The following is a 21,633-nucleotide window of genomic DNA, read 5'->3' on the forward strand; positions in this document are numbered from 1 at the left end:
CACTAGTGACCCCCATCCCAAGACAAACTGTTTGACATTTGCACTAAGATCTTTGCACCAACTGTTTCTGAGTTGTTCTTGCTTCCATATCCATTGTTGTTCCAAGTTAAGGCCCTTCTTGTGATGTTGGTGTCTAGCTTTCTCAGGGTGTGATCAAGCCATCCCCACCTCCTTCTCCTGTTCCTCAGGAAAGAAGCGATATATTACATTCAATACAAATGAGTGAGTTGCATGATAACAATTATGTCAGTATTATATTGTCCATAATATTGCTCAACTGTTAGCTCATATGTTTGCTAATTTTTCAGTATTTAGATGCACTCTAGATGGGAAACCAGTATCCATATCATGAACATGTTACTCCAGCTGTGATAGTTTTATTATCAGTGAGTGATAACCCTGTTCATGTGCATTAATATTAATGATTTGAATTTCAGTGATACATATGCACTGAAACAATATTCATTGAGTGTGCCAGAATGATTTAATGACTTTTTGCAAGTTAACCGTGGTTAATATTTCAACATTCAAAAACATTTATCATTGTAGTTTATTGTTATTAATCTAAGAATAATAAAAATACTTTCTTACTGCCTACAACTATATGTTGGTGTTTGTTTTATACAAATTATCACAACACTACTAGTATTCTCGGTTAGATTATTTTAGCCTATTTGTTTAAGACTGAAAAAAAAATGATATTGATATTAATAAAATTCCCTCTATCTTTTATAACAAACAGACTAAATTTCCTCTTAAATTGTAAGAGATTTTCCAATAATATGTTATTTATTTTAGAATAACAATGCAATTCAGCCATTTCAAAGAGCTAATTAAAATTAATTAGTAACCTAATATTATTTTTGTTACAAATAATCTAATTTAAACATGAATCTACATTCATATAAACAGTTAATACAAGACTTTAATCAAATATATAATATAACAATAAAACAGCGGAGAAGCCGTGGATTAAATAAAAAGGCTGTAGTTATCAGCAAGGAGACGTGAATCCCTTGGTGAAGCAAGGAAGGGAATGTAGAGACTGGAGCGACGGACGGCCTTATATAGGCAGGCAGCCAACAACGTGGGAGGCATTGGGATGGGGGACCCAACGCCGCCTCACACAGTGACCGAGCTGCATGCTATGGACGTACATATGTACGTAAGTAGGATTCAGTTAGCGTTGGGAACCCATAAGTAACAAAGACCGTTGAAAAGTTCAATATGCCGGCCAACAGTGGCATCATACCACCGAAATAAGTACCAAATTTCAGCCTTCTACCTACACGGGAAGTTGGAGAATTAGTGACGTTGGAAAGTTCAATATGGCGGCTGACAGTGGCGTCATACCACTGAAATAAGTACGTACATTGGTTTTGGTTAGCGCAGGGAAGCCACCTACCAAATTTCGTGAAGATGGAGTCAGCCTTCTACCTACACGGGAAGTTGGAAAATTAGTGATGTTGGAAAGTTCAATATGGGGGCCGACAGTGGCGTCATAACATCGAAATAAGTACGTACATCGGTTTCGGTTAGCGCAGGGAAGCCACCTACCACGATGGGGCTATAAATAAGAAAATTCAACATGGCGAACGTTGTCGACCGTTATGACCGTTACGTGTAGAATTTCGAAATGAAACCTGCTTAACTTTTGTAAGGAAGCTGTAAGGAATAAGCCTGCCAAATTTCAGCCTTCTACCTACAGGGGAAGTTGGAGAATTAGTGATGAGTGAGTGAGTGAGTGAGGGCTTTGCCTTTTATTAGTATAGATAACATTATATGACAATAATATAATGATTTATTTAATAATAATAATAATAGTAATAATAATAAAAAAGAAGAAGAAATACATTGCTTGTGGAGAATGAACAAAGTGATCATTGTGTACATCACTGGTGTCATTCCACACACACTACACAAAAGGAAGCAGACATTACATATAAACCAATACAACTACATATACAGTAAATATGGAAAGAAGCCATTTTAAGTATATGTCACATCATGAGGAAATTACTTAACACATACACAATGCCGTAAAACATATACATGTATACACACCACATAAAACTGCCCTGTCTTAGCCTAGGCCTGATACAGGTAGAAGCAATGGGACTATACCAGAAAATAATAATAATAATAATAAGTTATAGCCACTTTCCCATGACTGTCTGAGCTTAATGATAATTTTCTTTAGCATGAAAATAACATAAATTACAACAGGGTTCTTTTTATTAACAAACTAGCAGAAAACCCATGCTTCGCAGCGGAGAAGTAGTGTGTTAAAGAAGTTATGAAAAAGAAAAGGAAAAATTTTAAAAATAACGTTACATGATCGTTACTGTAATTGTTTTGTCATTGATATGAGTGTTGTTCTCATATCTATATATATCTATCTCTCTCTCTCTCTCTCTCTCTCTCTATATATATATATATATATATATATATATATATATATATATATATATATATATATATATATATATATATAAAAATACCGCGTTTGGCAGCAGAAAGTAAAAGAAAAGGAAACATTTTAATAATAACGTAACATGATTGACAATGTAATTGTTTTGTCATTGTCATGAGTGTTGCTGGCATATATATATATATATATATATATATATATATATATATATATATATATATATATATACATGTGTACATATATACACACACACACATACTATGGGGTGCCAAACAGGCAAATACATTGATTTTGTGAATATATAAATTTGGCGTCAGAATATATAAAGTCAAAACTTGAATATATAAAGTCAGTGTAGGTATTCATGAAGTCAAAACCAATTTCTGAATATATAAAGTGAAAACTTGAATATATAAAGTCAGCGTCAGAATATATAAAGTCAGTGCTGGAATATATAAAATCAAATCTTGAATATAGAAAGTCATTCCCGAATATATAAAGTCAAAACTTGAATATAGAAATTCATTCCCGAATATATAAAGTCAAAAGTTGAATATATAAAGTCAGCTTCGGAATTTATAAAGTCATTCCTGATTATATAAAGTCAACATCGGAGTATATAAACTCACTCCTGAATATATAAAGTGAAAGTCAAAATCTATTGATTGAAACGACTCTGAACTGAACTAAGTTAACAAAAACGTATTCAGAAAAATAAATTAAAAAAACACTGTTCGGTTAATGTTTTGAAAATGACGCATGTGCCCTGCCCAGGATTGGTTCCTGCCTTGCGCCCAATGTTGGCTGGGATTGGCTCCAGCAGACCCCCGTGACCCTGTGGTCGGATTCAACGGGTTGGGAAATGGATGGATATTCCAGCACTGACTTTGTATATTCCAACGCTGACTTTATATATTGAAGTTTTGACTTTATATATTGCAGCGCTTACTTTATATATTCAGAAATATTCCAACGCCATCTTTATATACTCCGTTTTTAACTTTATATATTCAAGTTTTGACTTTATATATTCCAGCGCTGACTTTATATAATCAAGGTTTGACTTTATATATTCGGGAATGACTTTATATATAAAAGTTTTGACTTTATATAGTTAAATTTAGTCATCATTGTGTAACTTTTTCTTTACCATAGAAATGTAAAGACTAAATTCAACATTCATTCCTAACAAAGATATTTCTGGCGACTAAATAGAAGCTACTTATATCCAAATTCGAGCTATTGAGCTGTCGCCTGCCTGCCTGAATAAGTCATCCTCGTTTCGCTCTTACCTTTTTACCATTCATTTAATCATGGCTAGTGGCAGAAAAATTATAAAATGGAAGGAGGATTACACTGAGTATGGCTTTACCAAAACAATTACTGATGGCGAATCGATTATTCATAAAGCTTCAATTGGTGATCTGTTTTTCTGTGTTAACCTCATATTTTTTCATAATTTCTTAAACCAAGGGAGTGCGAAGGTAAAATGAATCGGGAAGCGCTGATCAATGTAATCGGTGTACCAGGAAATCATGCATTGACAGAAGTTCCCCTTTGCTTGCATTGCAAAGTGTGATTAAATGCGTGATTTTTTAACGCCTTATGGAGCACATGCATCGAAGCTTCTTAGCTGTGCTTGTGCTAAGAAAAGAAAACATTTTAAAAATAACGTAACACGATTGTCAATGTAACCTTTTGTAAAGGTTGCCTGGAGGATTCAGTGTGGAGAAACTGTAGAGACAGCGTGTGTATTAACTTGTGGATTTTTCTGTGAGTATTTGGTGGCAGCGTCACAAAGTCACTTCCGTAACACTGCGTTATAGTGATGGGTCGTTCTTGAACGATTCGTTCATTTTGAACTAATCTTTAATGTTACTCAGGAAGAATGAGTCGTCTCGTGGGAGTGATTCGTTCAGTCGCGCATGCGCATTTGCACAACTTCCTATAGTTTCTGTATTGGAATTGATTCACCTGTTTCGAGTCTTCAGGTTTTTCGAGTCGTTCATTCATCATATGACAGCCCCATAAGCTTAACCAACTCAGTCTGAGCCGGAAACAGAATTGATTAGTTCATTGCTCGAGTCTTCGGGTTTGAGTCGTTTGATCATTACGTGACAGCCCCATAAGCTTAACATATGCAGTCTGAGCCGGAAAGAGAATTGAATGAATTGACTCGAAAAAAGATTCGTTCATTTTGCTTAACGAGACTCAAAGGTCCGAGTCGGTAAAATGATCTGAACTTCCCATCACTACTGCGTTAGCTGCGGAGCTCAGCTCAGAGCGAAATGAGGTGAATGGGAGGGAGATGATGACGTGACTCCCCACCCGCCTTAACTGTCAATCCCCACAAACACAGTCTCTCGGAATTTGCATAAGCACAGCCCTTCACCTGCAATTTTAACTTAGTTACAAAGTGATCAAAACTCTCGTTTATATCCTGCGTCCTCTTATTAAACTTGTATCCCGCATTACCCGTGGGCATGACAAACGCCAGCGGCAGCCTGTCTATGAACTTAATTTAAAGTTTAGGTTTACACCGTGCTTTGTTTCCGAAGTAGCAGCACTCATGAATATGGTTGTATATGTCACTCGCTCGCTTCTCATTGTTTCACTGCCTTTTCAATTATATAATGCATGTTTTCTTCAGCGCTTTTTGGAGTTCTTCCTGGTTAACTTAAAAATTGTGGAATCAATAAGCTAAAAAGAATTATATTGGTTAAGATTGAAAATATTAAGTGTGAATCATCACATTTTGTTTTCAGTGTACCTGATGCTTTTAATGTTCCAAATCTCTTTACTTTTTTAAGTGTCTGAGAAAATAAACAGTTGAATGGACAAGTGTCACCATCATTGCTGCATTCAAATTAATTACTTCATTCTTTTACTAAGTCTATGTTTATAATACTGCATTAATTCACTTATTCAAATACATTATGCAAGTTAAAGCAATTACAACTTTCAGCTGATTGGTCACAAATGCTCACCATCGCCCCTGAAAACAAGCACAAGTCATTTTTATTTCTGAATAATTCAGACTGGAATCAATGTGACAGTAACAAAAGTCTTTCTGCCTTGAAAGAGCTACATCACACAGGATTATTAAATAAATAAAGCAACAATCCCCCACTGAAATTTTAGGGCAAATGATACCAGACATTTACATATTTAGCATAATATTATAAATGAAAAAAATAGACCCGGAAAAAACTTCCACACAGACTATCAGTTGGTGAACCTAGCCTTAAGCTTTTGACGTGTTTAGATTACACCACTATTACTGTTTGTACTAACATGTAAGTATTTTGCATTGCTAATATAAGTCTGTTCTAATTCAAGTTTTTATTAGAAAGAAGCTTACAAAACACTTTGAAATAAATTTGAGCACTGTTTTAGTTTTAAGATAAGTAAAATATGTTATAATTTATAATCCTTAGTTGTCATTTACATGAATGCCTTTTTATCATTTCTAATATACCATTATAATAAAATAACATCTGATGCTTTGAATTTCTCTCCATTATGCTGTTTTAGAATGTAGCCTGTTATTGATAAAGGAACAGCCTCATTAGCAGTACTTTTTGTTTCATTCAGTTGATTTCATCATCCCCCCTTCATCCCATGATGTATCCATGCTAACTCTTCTATTCAAGGATATAAGGTTTTTCTAACACCTTATGAATCTGAAAGTAATTTTTAGATATTGGAGGCTTGGAACTCTCATATGGAAACTGAGAATGCAAAAAATGTATTTTTTAATATTATCCAACTGATGGTGCTTGCAGGAAGTACTGACAATATGTTGTTGTTAATTCTGTTTTTTGCTTATTGCTTAGTAAAGTTTAAAACAATAATGTTTCTTTAAAATAATATTTTAACTATAAACATGCCAACTGTATTATTTATGGCATTTTTGTACATGTGATCAGAGGTGTATGTATTCTCATTTAGTCTTTGTTATTTAAAATCTAGATAGTAAGTATAATTTTGCAAAATGAGAAATTATACATTTCACATTTGTATTTACAAATGATCAAACTACATTTAACTTCACTAATGAAAACATTTTAACATGTAAGAAATATTTAAAAGAAATTTTAAATTGTTATTTAAAAATGATTAATGAAACAGAGTTATTGCATATGTTATTATAATATCATTACTGTCTGTGAATATAGGCAGTTTTTCTGAAAAAAATTATTCTAGCATAATCAGTGTTTATCACATGTGTGAACAATGTTCACATTTTCAAGAATGCTAACTAGGAATTAATTGACTTTTTCAGAAACAGTGTGAACTGAATTAAACTTTTTTTTCCTGTTAAAAATAAGTTGTATATACATTATATGGAGGTAAGTGTGCAGCACAGGACCTACTTTTGTGACAGAAATAGTCATTTTCGTGGTGAAGCACAACACATTTGGCACTCGGTACATGAATAAAAAGTTCATTGTCATGAATGGCCTGGAACTTTAATATGATCTATGGCTTTTATTCCACAAAGCAGTGTCAACATAAGTGAATTATACAGGGTGTCCCAAAAAGAATATCGAAGTTTTAAAGAGCTGTAGCTTGGCGCCCATTCATCGGAGACTGCAGAGCAACCTAGTGGCGTCTTGAGGAATTAATCTAGTTTCATTTTGTAGATAAAAAAAGAATTTCAGCGTTTCAAAGAGCTATATTTATTGAATTATACAAGCATATACAAAAACTGTTATATTCACATGTTTCCCACATTGTCTATAAATGTTCTATGTGCCCCCCACGAGTAACTGTAACAATATCGATGCAGTATTCAAATTCCTGCCAAACTCTCTCTAACATATCGGGATTGATGCTCTGAATGGCAGCTGTTATCTTCAACTTCATTTCGTCCAAAGTTGTAGGCATTGGTGGTTGGAACACTAATCCTTTGACGTATCCTCAAAGGAAAAAGTCACATGAAGTGATATCTGGGGATCTTGGAGGCCAATGGTGGAGTGACAAATGTTGATTCCCAGATCTTCCTATCCAACGTTGGGGATAGGTCTCATTTAGGAAATGCCGCACTGGAAGAGACCAGTGAGGTGGTGCCCCATCCCGTTGAAAAATGAAATTGGCTGGTTCTTGATCTTCCAATTGAGGAAACAGCCAATGTTTTAGCATTTGCGGGTACACAGCCACTGTTACTGTGGTTCCTTCAAAAAAGTAAGGCCCGTAAACTTTCGACTTGGAAATCATGCAAAAAACGTTAGTCTTGTGGGAGTCTCATTCATGTTAGATAACTGCATGAGGGTTTTCTTCACCCCAAATTCGTACATTATGATGATTTACCTTCCCACTAATGTGAAACGTGGCCTCATCACTGAAGATAAGGAAGAAAAATCTTCATTGGTCTCCAAATTTTGCTGGATGAAAGTTGAAAACTCAACTCGACGTGTCTTATCCCCTCATCTAAGGGCCTGAACCAACTGCAGACAATATGGTTTCATAACCAACCAATTCTCCATACTCTTGACTTTGGTATCTGTAACTCATGACTTGCTCGTCGAACTGATTTCGATGGGCTCTGAGTGAACACAGTTTTCACTTGGGCGACATTCTCAGCAGAGGAGGAAGTTCGAGGTTGCCCGGTGCTTTTACCTTTGCAGATTCACCCATTATTCCGAAATTACCGGTACCAATCCACGGATGTTACTGACATTCGGAGGGTCAGTCACATATTTTTGATGAAATACCCACTGCACAGTAACACTGATTGAGTTCTGGCGAATTTGCAAACGCAAAAAGCTTTTTGTTGTGGCACAGCCATAACTGCAAACGTAACTAATCGAAACAACACACTGTTAGCTTTTTGATAAGCACTAGCACCATCTACTGGCAACAAAATGAAACTAGATTAATTCCTCAAGACGACACTAGGTTGCTCTGCAGTCTCCGATGAATGGGCACCAAGCTACAGCTCTTTAAAACTCTGATATTCTTTTTGGGACACTGGGTATTATGTGTGAACTTATGAAACACTAAGTATAATACAATGTTTTTAGAATTCTGTGTGACCAAAGCACTGACTGTGTGACTTTATGAAGTGAAAATTATTATTTTTTGAGTTCTTTGAAATCAGAATAAAACATGTAGGAAACAATAGCTAACAATTGCAGACATAATGTATTTCACACATTTTAATGAGAAGTATTAAGAACAGTGCCAATATACTTATATTTATAAATCAAAACAAAATGGCTGAAAGTGCCTCTCAACTCGTATATTCATTAAGTATATCACGTTATGTTATACCTGATTATAATGATATAAAGTATATAATGATATATACTTTATATAAAGCATAGATTTATTAATATTTGCAGTACACTAGACACTGCTGATGTCACTGTTATGTGCCATGTGGTATGGAATTTGTAAAATCAGTGTAAATGTGATGCGCCATGTATTGGAATGACATAGACATAGCAACAAGCCAGACACTTGTCCTGCTATTAAGGTGGATATATATAGTATGTTACATGCAGTTAATATATACCTGTATATATAGACTACTGTCTTCTTGCCCCTTTTTCATTTTTTACACTTGTGTCAACCAGTGGTTCGCAGTGGAGATTATTACTTATTTGAGACAGACAGTGAAGAAGAGGAGGAGGAGGAAAAAAAAGATGATGAACCACCAAAGAAATCAGCGTTTCAGGTATACAAATGCCAGCAAACAGTTTACCTGTTACAGTACATAAAAATAATCTAAACTGAAGGTTCTTTTTGTTTTTTCCTTTTCTTAATAAATTTGTATGTGGAATAGCACATGCTCTTCCCTATAATGTCTATTTCTGTGTATTTCTGTCTCATTTAACAATAATTTCATTAACATCATTATGTTTTTCCCTGTGTTTTTCTGATTCTCTGATTTTTCACTTTAATTAAAGAGCAGCTATTCATCAATTTTTTTCTTTCTTTATAGAGAAAGTTTGAGAAACTAATGCTCCCTTGTCTAACAAACTAACCCCCTTGTTTCACTTTGTCCTTCTTTATAGAGAGCAATTGGAAAATTTGCTTCTGCAATCTTGGCCTTGCCAAAATCTATCATTAAACTTCCCAAAACAATTCTCCAGTATGTAGTTAAAGCAGCAAAGGTACTTGCTTAGTGTTTTATCTGTGTGTTTGGTGCATTTCCTGATCTTTAAATAAAATGCTCATAGAGATACAGTATAAACTGCATTTTCTGTTCTTAAAAGTTTAAAATAAATGTCTAACCTTATTATCAATGTTTTAAGAATTTTTGAGCATGTTGAAATACATTTCATAACTGAAATAAAAATGTAGTTAGCTTTACTACCCTTATTATAAATATTTGTGGAAACACATTTATTTTGTACATTTCAGCTAGAAATGAATGTTGCATTCATAGGAAGTTGACATGACATAAGAGCACATTTCATTCTTTTTATTGATTGGGTTCTAACACACGCCAAGTAATGTATCTACTGGCACAAGCACAAAAGAACCCAATTCACAAATTCCTTGCTACTAAGAGACCCCTTTATTGCTTTCCGTAAAAGTTAGTATCAATCAATGCAGGCTTTTTTAAGAGCTGTACCTTAGGAGATTAACTCATATTTTACAAGAATACACATGGCTTAAAGTCAAAAGTTAAATACATATTTTATCATCCTCTTACAGGAACACACATGGTTTAAAGAAAGGTTTTATTTCACTGGAATACTTTTATAAATATTCAAGGTTAATTTAAATGTCATAAAATTAATAAATACTAGTGTAAAAACTTTAGTTTAATTTTTATCACACTCAAAAATATAAAATTATGTTGTACGTCAATTTTACACAGCTTTTAATTCGCTTAACTTTACATATAACTTTTTCTAATTCAGTGTGTGTGGAATAGAATTTTACTTTGTACTATTCATTTTATGGAAATGTGTGTGAGAAGAATGTATATTAAGCCTAAACAATCCACTGTTCTGGATAGAGTTGTCCAATCTGTAGCTGTTTGTCAAAGGATCTGTTCCCAACTGATATACTTTCTATGTAAAATGTTCATGTTCTCTCAGGGTTTGCATGGAGAGATGTGATGTTAATTTGATTCACAAATCTAAATTGGTTTTCTATTAGTAAATGTGAAGGCATACGTTAATCATATCAGATGATGCACTTGTATCCCAATGAAAGTTAGCTGATTACTTCTACAATTAAGATAAAACAAGATAAAGCATGAATATGCACATGACACTGGTGTGAAAATTATAATTGAAAAGGTAAAAATGTGTAATTAAAAGCTAAAAAATGATGCATTTTAGTTACTAATGAAAATCTAACAAAAGACATAAGTGAAGTACTTGCAACTTTTGCAACCATTTCATAAAACCCCTCATTATCCAATATTTAATAATGCAGTTTAAAGTGTTCCTTTGTTGACTACTCCCCTGTTTTAGCATGAAGAAAAGCATCAGCAATTAAAAACTGAATGATCAATACACTAAATGTCAGATATATTTTTCATTATTATGTCCTAAAAGTACATACTGTATAAATGTTTAAAATAAGTTTTAGAAAACCATCAATAATACATACACCAAAACATATAATAAAATAAATATATACAAACTTAAAAATCCATTAGTTTCTTCTCGTAAATGAATTATGAAGTCAAGCAAAATGACACCTTTTATTGGCTAACTAAAAAGATTACAATATGCAAGCTTTCGAGGAAACTCACGCCCCTTCTTCAGGCAAGATGTGAAGAAGGAGCCTGTGTTACCGTGAAAGCTTGCATATTGCAATCTTTTTAGTTAGCCAATAAAACGAGGCATTTTGCTTGACTTCTCACTACATTCATAATGGCTAACACAGTACAACACCCTAGTACTATTCTCATAATTTAAAAAGAACAGCAGACAGTGGATATAAAAGAAAACAACCCTTATACAAAAAAGAATTACACGTTCTACTGAAGAAGGTGGAAATTATATCTTATAAGCTTAAGACAGCCTCACAAATGCTAACAAGGAAACAAAAAGAATGATATCATCAAGAGATTAAGTGCACACAGTATTCTTAGTAGCTCTGGCACAGAGGTAACCAAAAAATATCAAAAGACTTTTCAAGTGTGATGAAGAGAAGGGTGAGAAGATCGGAGAAGAGAGAAGACTATGTCTGATGGAAGGAAGTGATTGGAGATGCCAATCACCCAAGAGAAACAGATAGCTATAATAGAGTTATAATACAGCATATAATACAGCAGTCTTACCATTTCAGCACCAGTAATACTGGCCTCAGGTGAAAGTGAGTTATTTCAAGAAAATATATACAGTACACTTTACTTTGACTTTTTTATGACACACACAGGAAACAATGTCATTTATACTTTTTATTTTCAGAAACATGTAGACAGAAGACCAGATAAAACACCAGTTTCTATTCTTATTTTTTTGTTTTGCTTTTCAGTCTTGCTGAGAAAATAAAGTTTCAATTGAATGTAAGTCCCTCCAATAAAATGTATAGTCATTGAAAGTAAATCTTCCAAATTCCCATAGCATTTTCCGTAACAATTTACTTGCTGTACAATCCACCACCCTCTGGCAAATGCACCAAGATTGAATTTAGGGGTTATTTGACATAATCTATACTAATAAAAGGCAAAGCCCTCACTGACTCACTCACTCACTAATTCTCCAACTTCCCGTGTAGGTAGAAGGCTGAAATTTGGCAGGCTCATTCCTTACAGCTTACTTACAAAAGTTGGGCAGGATTCATTTCGAAATTCTACGCGTAATAGTCATAACTGGAACCTATTTTTCTCCATATACTGTAATGGACGTTAGCTCAATGGCCGTGGGGGGGCGGAGCTGCGTGTGACATCATCACACCTCCCACGTAATCACGTGAATTGACTGTGACCGCAGTACGTAGTAAAGAAGGAAGAGCTCCCAAAGAGCGCTGAAGAAAAACGCCGAGTACTTTATTCGTGAGATACAAGTTTAATGAGAAGACACGAGGTATAAACGAGACTTTCGATCACTTTGTAACAGAGTTAAAATTGCTGTAGCGAGAAACTTAGCTAACATTAAATAAAACCGTGGACATCGCAACATCACACAAGAGAGCAGCTCACGTGATCACAGTACGAGTGATCACTTCCATGCATCAAACCTGTTCAAAAAACGCATTACACAATTGACAAGGTGATGGCTTTATATGTCGTTCGTTTATAAAACAGCGGAGAAGCTGTGTAAAGGCTGTTTCACAGAAAACCAGCGGAGCGTCTTATATGAGCAGGCAGTCAGCTAAAGAAGGGAATCAATAAATATCTATAATCGTAATAAACGAACAAAAAATAACTTACAAGCCGCGGATTAAATAAAGGAAATGGGTACCTGAACAGTAAAGTAAGTCTCGAATAGCTACACAATAACTATAAGAATCATAATAAACGAACAATTAAACAGTACAGAACCGCGAAGCAAGGAGAAACGATGGCCTTATATGGCGTTCGTTTATAAAGAAGCGGAGAAGCTGTGTGAAGGCAGCTACACAAAAAAACAGCAGAGCGCCACACTCTGAATGTATTCCTCGCATCACCGTTATACCCTCTGATCTCCCATTTCAATTGAAATGCCTCAAATTTCCAGTAAGGCTCTGCTTTGCGATGACAATTAATAAGTCTCAGGGACACACCCTAAAAAAGGTTGCCATTGATTTGAGGCAACATTGCTTTCCTCCTGGACAAAACTATACATTGCATTCTCAAAAGTAATCTCACTGCACGGCTTGGTCATATTACAACCAGACTGCTGAACTGACAACGTGGTATACAAAGAGATCCTTAACAGATAGTTATTGGTATATTTTCCCTCAGTTTAAAAAGGCTTTCTTTTCTTCTTAATAAAAATTTAAAAGCAGTTCTTCATCGCTGCGAAGCGCGGGGATTTTACTATATACAGTATATATATATGTAGATATATAAGTATGTATGTATGTATGTGTATATATATATATATATATATATATATATATATATGTAGGAATGTATATATATGTGTGTATATATATATATGTGGATATCTATACTAATAAAAGGCAAAGCCCTCACTCACTCACTTACTCACTCACTCACTCACTCACTGACTCACTCACTCACTGACTCATCACTAATTCTCCAACTTCCCGTGTGGGTGGAAGGCTGAAATTTGGCAGGTTCATTCCTTACAGCTTCCTTACAAAAGTTGGGCAGGTTTTATATCGAAATTCTACGCGTAATGGTCATAACTGGAAGCAGTTTTTCTCCATTTACTGTAATGGAGATGAGCTTCAACGCCGTGGGGGCGGAGTTTCGTGTGACATCATCACGCCTCCCACGTAATCACGCAGTACATAGAAAACCAGGAAGACCTCAAAAGCGCTGAAGAAAACATGCATTATATAATTGAGAAGGCAGCTAAACAATAAGAAGCGGCGAAAGTGACATATACAACCATATTCATGAGTTCTGCTACTCGAAACAAAGCACGATGTAAACCTACACTTTAAATTAAGTTCATAGACAGGCTGCGCTGGCGTTTGTAATTTAGTGCCTGCCCATATAAGGCCGTCCGTCAGCGGCAATCCAATAGCAAACTGCCACGGGTAAATATTCACGGGTGAAGGACTGTGCTTATGGAGAGGAAGATGAGATGGTCAGGGTGGTGTTTGACACAAACTCAGCGAAACTGCGAGAGAAAGTTTTAAGTGCCAGGACTAAGGTAACATTAAATACAGCCATGGACATAGCAGGAGATGGCACCAGCACAGCTGGGAACCTTCGATGCATGTACACCGAGTGGCTCACGTGAACTGACGCAGTGCACAGATAAAAGGCAACAGTTCCAAAGAGCTGAACAAAACCAATTACACAATTGAAAAGGCAGCAAAAAATATGAAGCGCCTCATACATACAAGCATATTCATAAATCCAACTACTGCGGAAACAAAGCACACGTTGGAAAAAGTCAATGTCCCGCTAAAGGAAGACAGTGTAAAAAAACCCGTGCATGCAGTGTGTCAGGTCTCAGATAAAGAAGAAGACGAACTGTTTATTGATGCAGTAAGAAACGAATCGATGAATGAAACCTGTTATCTTTACAACGATTGACAAACACGGAATGTAACTTGAACACAACACATCCTACAAATACGAACCTGATTGAAAGAAATAATGATAATCAAATCCTTGATGACAGCAACACTCAGTAACACTCACAAAACAAATACTGTATATTGACAGTCATGTTACGTTATTTTTAAAATGTTCCCTTTTCTTTTCTAGCTTTTTAACACACTACTTCTCCGCTGCGATACGCGGGTATATATATATATATGTATGTATATATATATAACCCGATCTACATACTCGAATAATGGATACTTTATTCGCCATCAGTGATTGTTTTGGTAAAGCCATACTCAGTGTATTCATTAGATGAACGGTAAAAAAGTAAGAGCGAGGGGAGGATGACTTATTGAGGCATGCAGGCTGTAGTGCGCGTCAACTCTATCTGAATTGCGATCACATTTGAAAAAATATATCTTTTCAAGTTCTATTTAGTCCATATGTGTCAAACTCAAGGGCGGGCCACATCCGCCCGGCGTGTAATTATATCCGCCCGAGATCATTTTATATACTGTATTATTGTTATTAAAGCCCGGTATATGAAGCGCTGGTAACACAATAAACTACAGATCCCATAATGCAGCGCTTCAGCTGCCTTGCCGAACAGTTACCGCGTTAATCAAGTCTACCTTATGATGCTGCAAGTTATTGCGGCTAGCTCACACGATGCTGAAGAGAAAAGTTGATTCTGAAAATAGAGCCTTTAAAAACCGATGGGAGGCTGAGTATATGTTTACTGAACCCGTGTGTCTCATTTGTGGAGCTAATGTGGCTGTAATTACAGAATTTAATCTAAGACGGCACTATAAAACAAAACATCAGGGTAACCTGAAAGACCTGAATGCAATGCAGAAGATACAGAAAGCAGAAGAATTAAATAAGAATCTGACACTTCAGCGGACGTTTTACCGTGCACAATCACAAAGTGATTTCAATTGAGGCTGCTTTTATGGGAGACACAACCACTTGCCCCACTTTCCCTATTACCAAGTAATGTTAAACCAAGTCGTCACTACGGTGTTCCCAAATACGCACTTTGCTGATAAACTGAGCGCACTGAGTTTGCACGGCGCTTTGGTGACTTTGAAGAACAAAAAAAGTCCGTCTACATGCGGCTCGAACCTTGTGCATGTTTGGTAGCACATATCTGTGTGAGAAGCTCTTCTCAGTGATAAAGACTAACAAAACAGCACACAGGAGTCGCCTCACTGATGAGCACCTGCAATCCATCCTGAGAATCTCCACAACACAGAACCTCACACCAAACAGAAACGAAGTTGTTGCCAAAAAGATGCCAGGCGTCCAGCTCTAAAATGACATATGAGCAAAGACAACTGAATGATTTGATTTGTTATTGCTGAAAGGAACACATTTTATTTATATTTCCAGGTTTTGTTATGCAGCATGTTCATATTTGAATTTGTATAATTTTGACAGGATATATTTTTATGGAGAGCAAAATCTTTTGGGATATTTAAAATCTAAGTTTATTTTTTATAAAATATAAAATTACATAAGAGTAAAGAAATTTGAATGTTTGTTCTTTTAATGTTTACTTTATTTCTAACTTGTATAATTTAGACAGGATATATTTTTATGGAGAGCAAAATATTATAAGTTGTTTAAGGTTTGAGTTGATTTATTCAGGAATAATATTCCTGTCTGTTTTACCATTCCTACCAAAGATATTTCTGTCGACTAAATAAAAATTCCTTCTATTTAAAATTTAAATAGAACTTGAACAAATACGATAGTTCATAATATCCACGCAGACTTGCACGTAAGAGCGGGTGTCATCCGTTTTAACAAACAGCGTATTGCACTGATCTGAAATAGCTGTGTGTGTATATATGTAGATATGTATGTATATGTATATATATGTTTATATATGTGTGTGTGTATGTATATATATATATATGTATTTGTGTGTATATATGTGTGTGTATGTATGTGTGTATGTATATGTATGTGTATATATAGATATGTATATATATATGTTTGTGTGTGTAAATATATATATATTTATATATATATATATATATATATATATGTACAACAACACTCATCACTCACAACAGTGACAAAACAATAACATTGACAATCATGTTACATTATTTTCAAAATGTTTCCTTTTCTTTTTCATTGCTTCTTTAACACACTACTTCTCCGCTGCGAAGCGCGGGTATTTTGCTAGTGTATATATATATGTGTGTGTATATTTAGATATCTATATATATGTAGATCTGTATATATATGTATATATGTGTCTGTGTACATATATATATATATATATTTGTGTGTGTATGTATGTATGTGTATATATATATATATGTATGTGTATATATGTATATATATATGTAGATGTATATATATATATATATATATAGGTATGTGTATGTGTAGTTATGTGTATGTGTAGATATGTAGATATGTTTATATGTATATATATATATGTTTATATGTGTGTGTGTCTGTGTGTGTGTGTGTACTTTGTATATATATATATGACAACAACACTCATAACAGTGACAAAACAATTACATTGACAATCATGTTACGTTATTTTTAAAATGTTTCCTTTTCTTTTTCATAACTTCTTTAACACACTACTTCTCCGCTGCGAAGCGTGGGTATTTTGCTAGTTCAAAATAAATTATGATAATTTAAAATTGCACATACTGTATAGCTTCTATTTAATTTTCATGCATATGTATAGCATCTCATTTGCTCTTGGTTGTATTTGAACCTCATTCACCAGGCTGGAAGGCAAGTATTCTAATTAAATAAAATTCACAAACTATAAACTTTGCAGCTAGTTTTCCTTTCAAAGGTTTACTATACTGAATTGGGTGTTAGTGAATGACTTTTGTGGTTAGAACTGCAGACTCCAAATCAAGAAGCTGCTCATGAATAACAAGTCCAACTGTTAGGTCATTAATTTACGCACACATTTACATGCTACTTTAATTGGGAAATGGTCATTAATTAACAAATACATCTTAAGATGCTTTTGGAAAACCAACAAAACATAACAGTGGAATAATTGAAAAAATGCATGGATAATACAGCATGAAAACACCATCATGCTATATTTACAACGTACTCAAACTATTGCAGAATCTGGTTCCACCAATAGAGATTATGGCTACTTGTTATTCTGTGTTAGAACGCAGATTATAAGAGGAATGTTTTAATTTTAAGCAGTTTGCAAGGCTCCACATTATTTATATACAGTAGAGGGTAAAATAGACGGATTTACACTTTTCAATGTAAATGTCTCAAACCTAGTTTAAGATGTTATTTATTAAGCCAGTCAATAATAGTTCTTTTCAGAATAAAAAAAGAGTTAAAGTAGCTGACAGTAATTTTCTTTTAATAAACTAGGAAATGAGTCATGTTGTTTAATGAAGAAGAAGCAGATGTAATACTGCAAGCACACAAACTGAATCCATTCTGTCTAATCTAATTATTTTCTTGCACCCATATGAAGTCTTAAAGATATAATAATATGCTATACAAATATGTAGCTGTAATATATACTTTACAGAAAAAAAAGGAACAAGAATTTCATACTTTTAAAAGTGAAACCAGGTTTTGAATACAAATATTTTATTGGACTTTCCACTTGTGTTCAGAAAATAACAATATAAATGAAAACCAAATAAATAAATCTATATGCTTTATTAATGTGTCATGTTGGAAATAAATTTATATTATAATTTCATTTTATTTCATACTGTAAATCCTATGCCAAGCTTCTAGGTATAGATTTTCAACTTCTGTTCAATTGGTCATAGAATGTAAATATTTTAAAATATTATGTTTGTTCTGAGTGATCACTAGTGACTATAATGCTTTTTGTGACTGTGGTGCAAATGACTATATTGATTTTTGAAAGTAATTTTAGTTTCATACTCTGCTTTTGTTTCCATAAATTTCTATAAAGCATTGCAATCAGTATAGTGTTGTTGTAGATTTATTTTGCTGTATTAAGAACTGTGGCATGCATTAAATAAAATGTTAATGTACTGTATAACAATGGTTCAGTTCGTTCTCTTCATTCGGATCATTTGCGACAATGAACTTTCCAAACTAGTCATAGAACACCTTATGTCAGGTGTTGATTTGTACGTTTCTAGCCTCATGTAAGTTTCAACTTCAGAATTATCGCTTGTTCAACACCATCAAAGTGCAACTGCATAAATTCTTTTTTCTTTAGTTTGTTTACCAAGCTTGGATCACAGACTCTAAAAGTGCTCTTAAGGAAAGAAGCAAAGAGAAACGAAGATTCTGGAAGAGGTATACCACTAAAGGTTATGGGAAGAGAGATGCAAAAGAAGGTATGGATTTCCTTAAACAATGCTTAGCAAAGTGAGTGAACTCTGGATCAGTGCTGTTTTATTAGATTTTTTAAGATATAATCATCTAGTCAAATAAATGTACTCATATATTAGTTTTACTTGTTTTAAGGACAAATTTCACAAGAGTAACAGAATTCTTATGATATCATGGTAATGTGGAAAAGGCCACTCCAAAGGGCTGATTATTCTTTTTCTAAATTAAAAAACAACTGAGAAATTAAATCTTTCTTTTATGGTAATCCAGGATGATGATAAAGTAATAAAAAATGAATTTAACTGCTCCCAAAACAAAAATAATGAAAAAATGTATTTCAGACTTCCAAAACACTTCATGTAACATATATAACAGTTTCAATGACATACATTTCATAATAAAAATGCAACATACATTACAATACAATACAACTGAATAGAGCAATAAATAAAAGATATATTATTCAGCCTGTGTTTTGTATTTACTTGGCAGCCTTGTCAGGCAAGGTCCAGAAGCAGAACACATATGACAAGTCCATTTTCATAGCTCATTTAAATAAACAGTCCAGAAATAGCCATCTCTTTCGAACTGTGAAGATCAGAAGAGAAGACAAGTTTTTAAGCGAGCTACCAAGATGATATGCTTAAAAAAAGTTTTAATCATTACGACAGATTAAAAGCTAGAAAACTGAAAATACTGGAAGATACAGGTTTTGGAAAAATAAAAAAAAATCCACAGAACAACCTACTCAGAATGCATCCGAATTTTACTGGAACCCATATACCTTAATGGAAAAATTAAGGGTTTGGTAAAGTATTGTTTCAGGAAATAGATTATATAGTGGGACAGACAGCTCAGTAGACTCATGGCTGCCAATTACATTAACACTAGAATTCCTGAAACCTACGAAAAACGTGTAATGTCGGGCCACCTTAAATTACCTTGTGCCTCCTCATCAGCGTTTTTCTTTTGTAAATGTGTCAGTCAGCACAAGCAGTAAGCAGCCTGCTATCCCATCCCCCACTGAGGCAGCTGAACTCCAGTCAGATGCAAAATTCTCAGAGCTGAAGTCGCATTATCTGGGAGTTAGGTGTGTAGCTGCCAGTAGGTAAGGCAGGATCAAGGGTGGGTCTAACGCGTACCTGAAGAAATCTCTTCGTTCCAAAGTTCATTTTAAAAAGTTAGTGAAAATTCAAAACAAACAGTCCACATAAGAATAAAGACAAAGGTTGTTATACACATAGAATAAAAGGCCAAAAAAGGAAAAATGTTTGTTCTTGTTAAACTTTAATTGTTTCTATACTTAAAGATGAGATATTTCTCTATACTTTACTTCACATTCGGTATGTACTAAATGTACGGCACTGTAACTGTGTTGCATTACATACATTGGGCACGTTAAGGCATGGTTTAAAACCATGTGCCCTCCATGCCTTACACAAAGCAAGGCAGGTCACTAACTGAGACTAATCTATGGTCAGAGAGACAAGAAATGATTAGAATATACAAATTCAACTTGTGGGGGTTATTCTTATACTATGCACTTTTTTATAGGCAAACATTTAACATAATTTAAATAACTAGCAAATGGCTTTTATAAGGTGGCTAGAATTGTACAGGGTAAATAATATATTGTTATTTGGAATACACACATTTCACGTGTTTTCCATGTCTACAACGATCTGTGTAAATGTAGGATGACACGAAATATGAGGCAAAAAAGTTGAACACATACCTAAAAGAGAAACTTTTTTTCTGTTCACATTCTAGTGTTAATTGTATCTTAAGATTACAAAAGCAGCATTAGTTGACAGCACACAAATGAACTGCATTTTTTTATGGCCATTTAAATTTGGAAGTGCCATCTGAACAGGAGCATGTATGATTGCAATGCAACACATAGAGCAACTTATTAAGCTTTAGTGGGAAATACAATAAGATAAATACATCTGTTTCAAAAAGAGCACTCAGAAAGAAAGAACAGAAGCAATAAAAGTAACTAAGGAAAATCAGGTCAAGTTCTCATCCACCTTTAAGAAAGTTAATATGAGTGCAAGGTATAGGATACCGAGGGTCTTCTTGATTTCTGTGTTTCATCCCACTGTAATTAAGGCATTTTGTATTCCAATAAAAAATACTTTGCTATTACTTTTTCTTTAAGATCCAGAGCACCGAGCCTACATTAATCAAAGTATTTTATTTCAAAGGAAACATCTCTGCCAAGAGTGGAGAGGGCATTGTTTTCTCTGCTACATATCAAGTGCCCTAGGAAAGAACTATCTGATTCAACTGAGCCTAGAACTGGGAAGATATGAGTTGATGCATAACATTAAAAACCACAATAAAATCACAAAGATCAAATTGTCCCTTTTATTCTTAACATTTTATTCAGAAATGCTTTGATATGCCAGCCTAATAGGCAAATGTTAGAAAATTATTATCTACACATGTAACAGTTTTGAAGTAAAAAAACATTTAACATGAAAGTATGTATAGTATTAGATATCATAGATATCTTTTGTGACTGGATTTGAAATAAATATTTTGTTCTTGCATTCTTTCTTAAGATTATGTCACTATTGAATGTGGGGAACAAGAGCAAGAATCTGAGATGTCCGAAGAAGGAAAGAAATCAGATGGCCCAGGTAGAAAAAAGTTTATAAAACACTTATTTGTGTAGTGAGTAACAAATTGGCTATTGATATTTGGGCAGAAC

General features: G+C 34.3%; 1 protein-coding gene across 4 annotated transcripts in view; it reads left to right on the forward strand.

Moving 5' to 3' along the window:
* LOC120530341 (piezo-type mechanosensitive ion channel component 2) overlaps nucleotides 1–21,633 on the forward strand; it is a 559,538-nt gene that overhangs the window by 487,190 nt on the left and 50,715 nt on the right. For 3 of the 4 annotated variants that reach the window (XM_039754756.1, XM_039754758.1, XM_039754757.1), the window contains 3 exons: nucleotides 9,013–9,113; nucleotides 18,802–18,922; nucleotides 21,485–21,562. In XM_039754756.1, coding sequence (XP_039610690.1) covers nucleotides 9,013–9,113; nucleotides 18,802–18,922; nucleotides 21,485–21,562 — 300 coding nt within the window. Of the gene's footprint in view, nucleotides 1–9,012; nucleotides 9,114–9,453; nucleotides 9,553–18,801; nucleotides 18,923–21,484; nucleotides 21,563–21,633 lie in introns of all 4 variants that reach the window. The other variant, XM_039754759.1, reaches the window with a different exon arrangement.

This window comes from Polypterus senegalus, chromosome 5 (genome assembly GCF_016835505.1).
Source record: "Polypterus senegalus isolate Bchr_013 chromosome 5, ASM1683550v1, whole genome shotgun sequence".
NCBI classification, from domain to species: Eukaryota; Metazoa; Chordata; class Cladistia; order Polypteriformes; family Polypteridae; genus Polypterus; species Polypterus senegalus.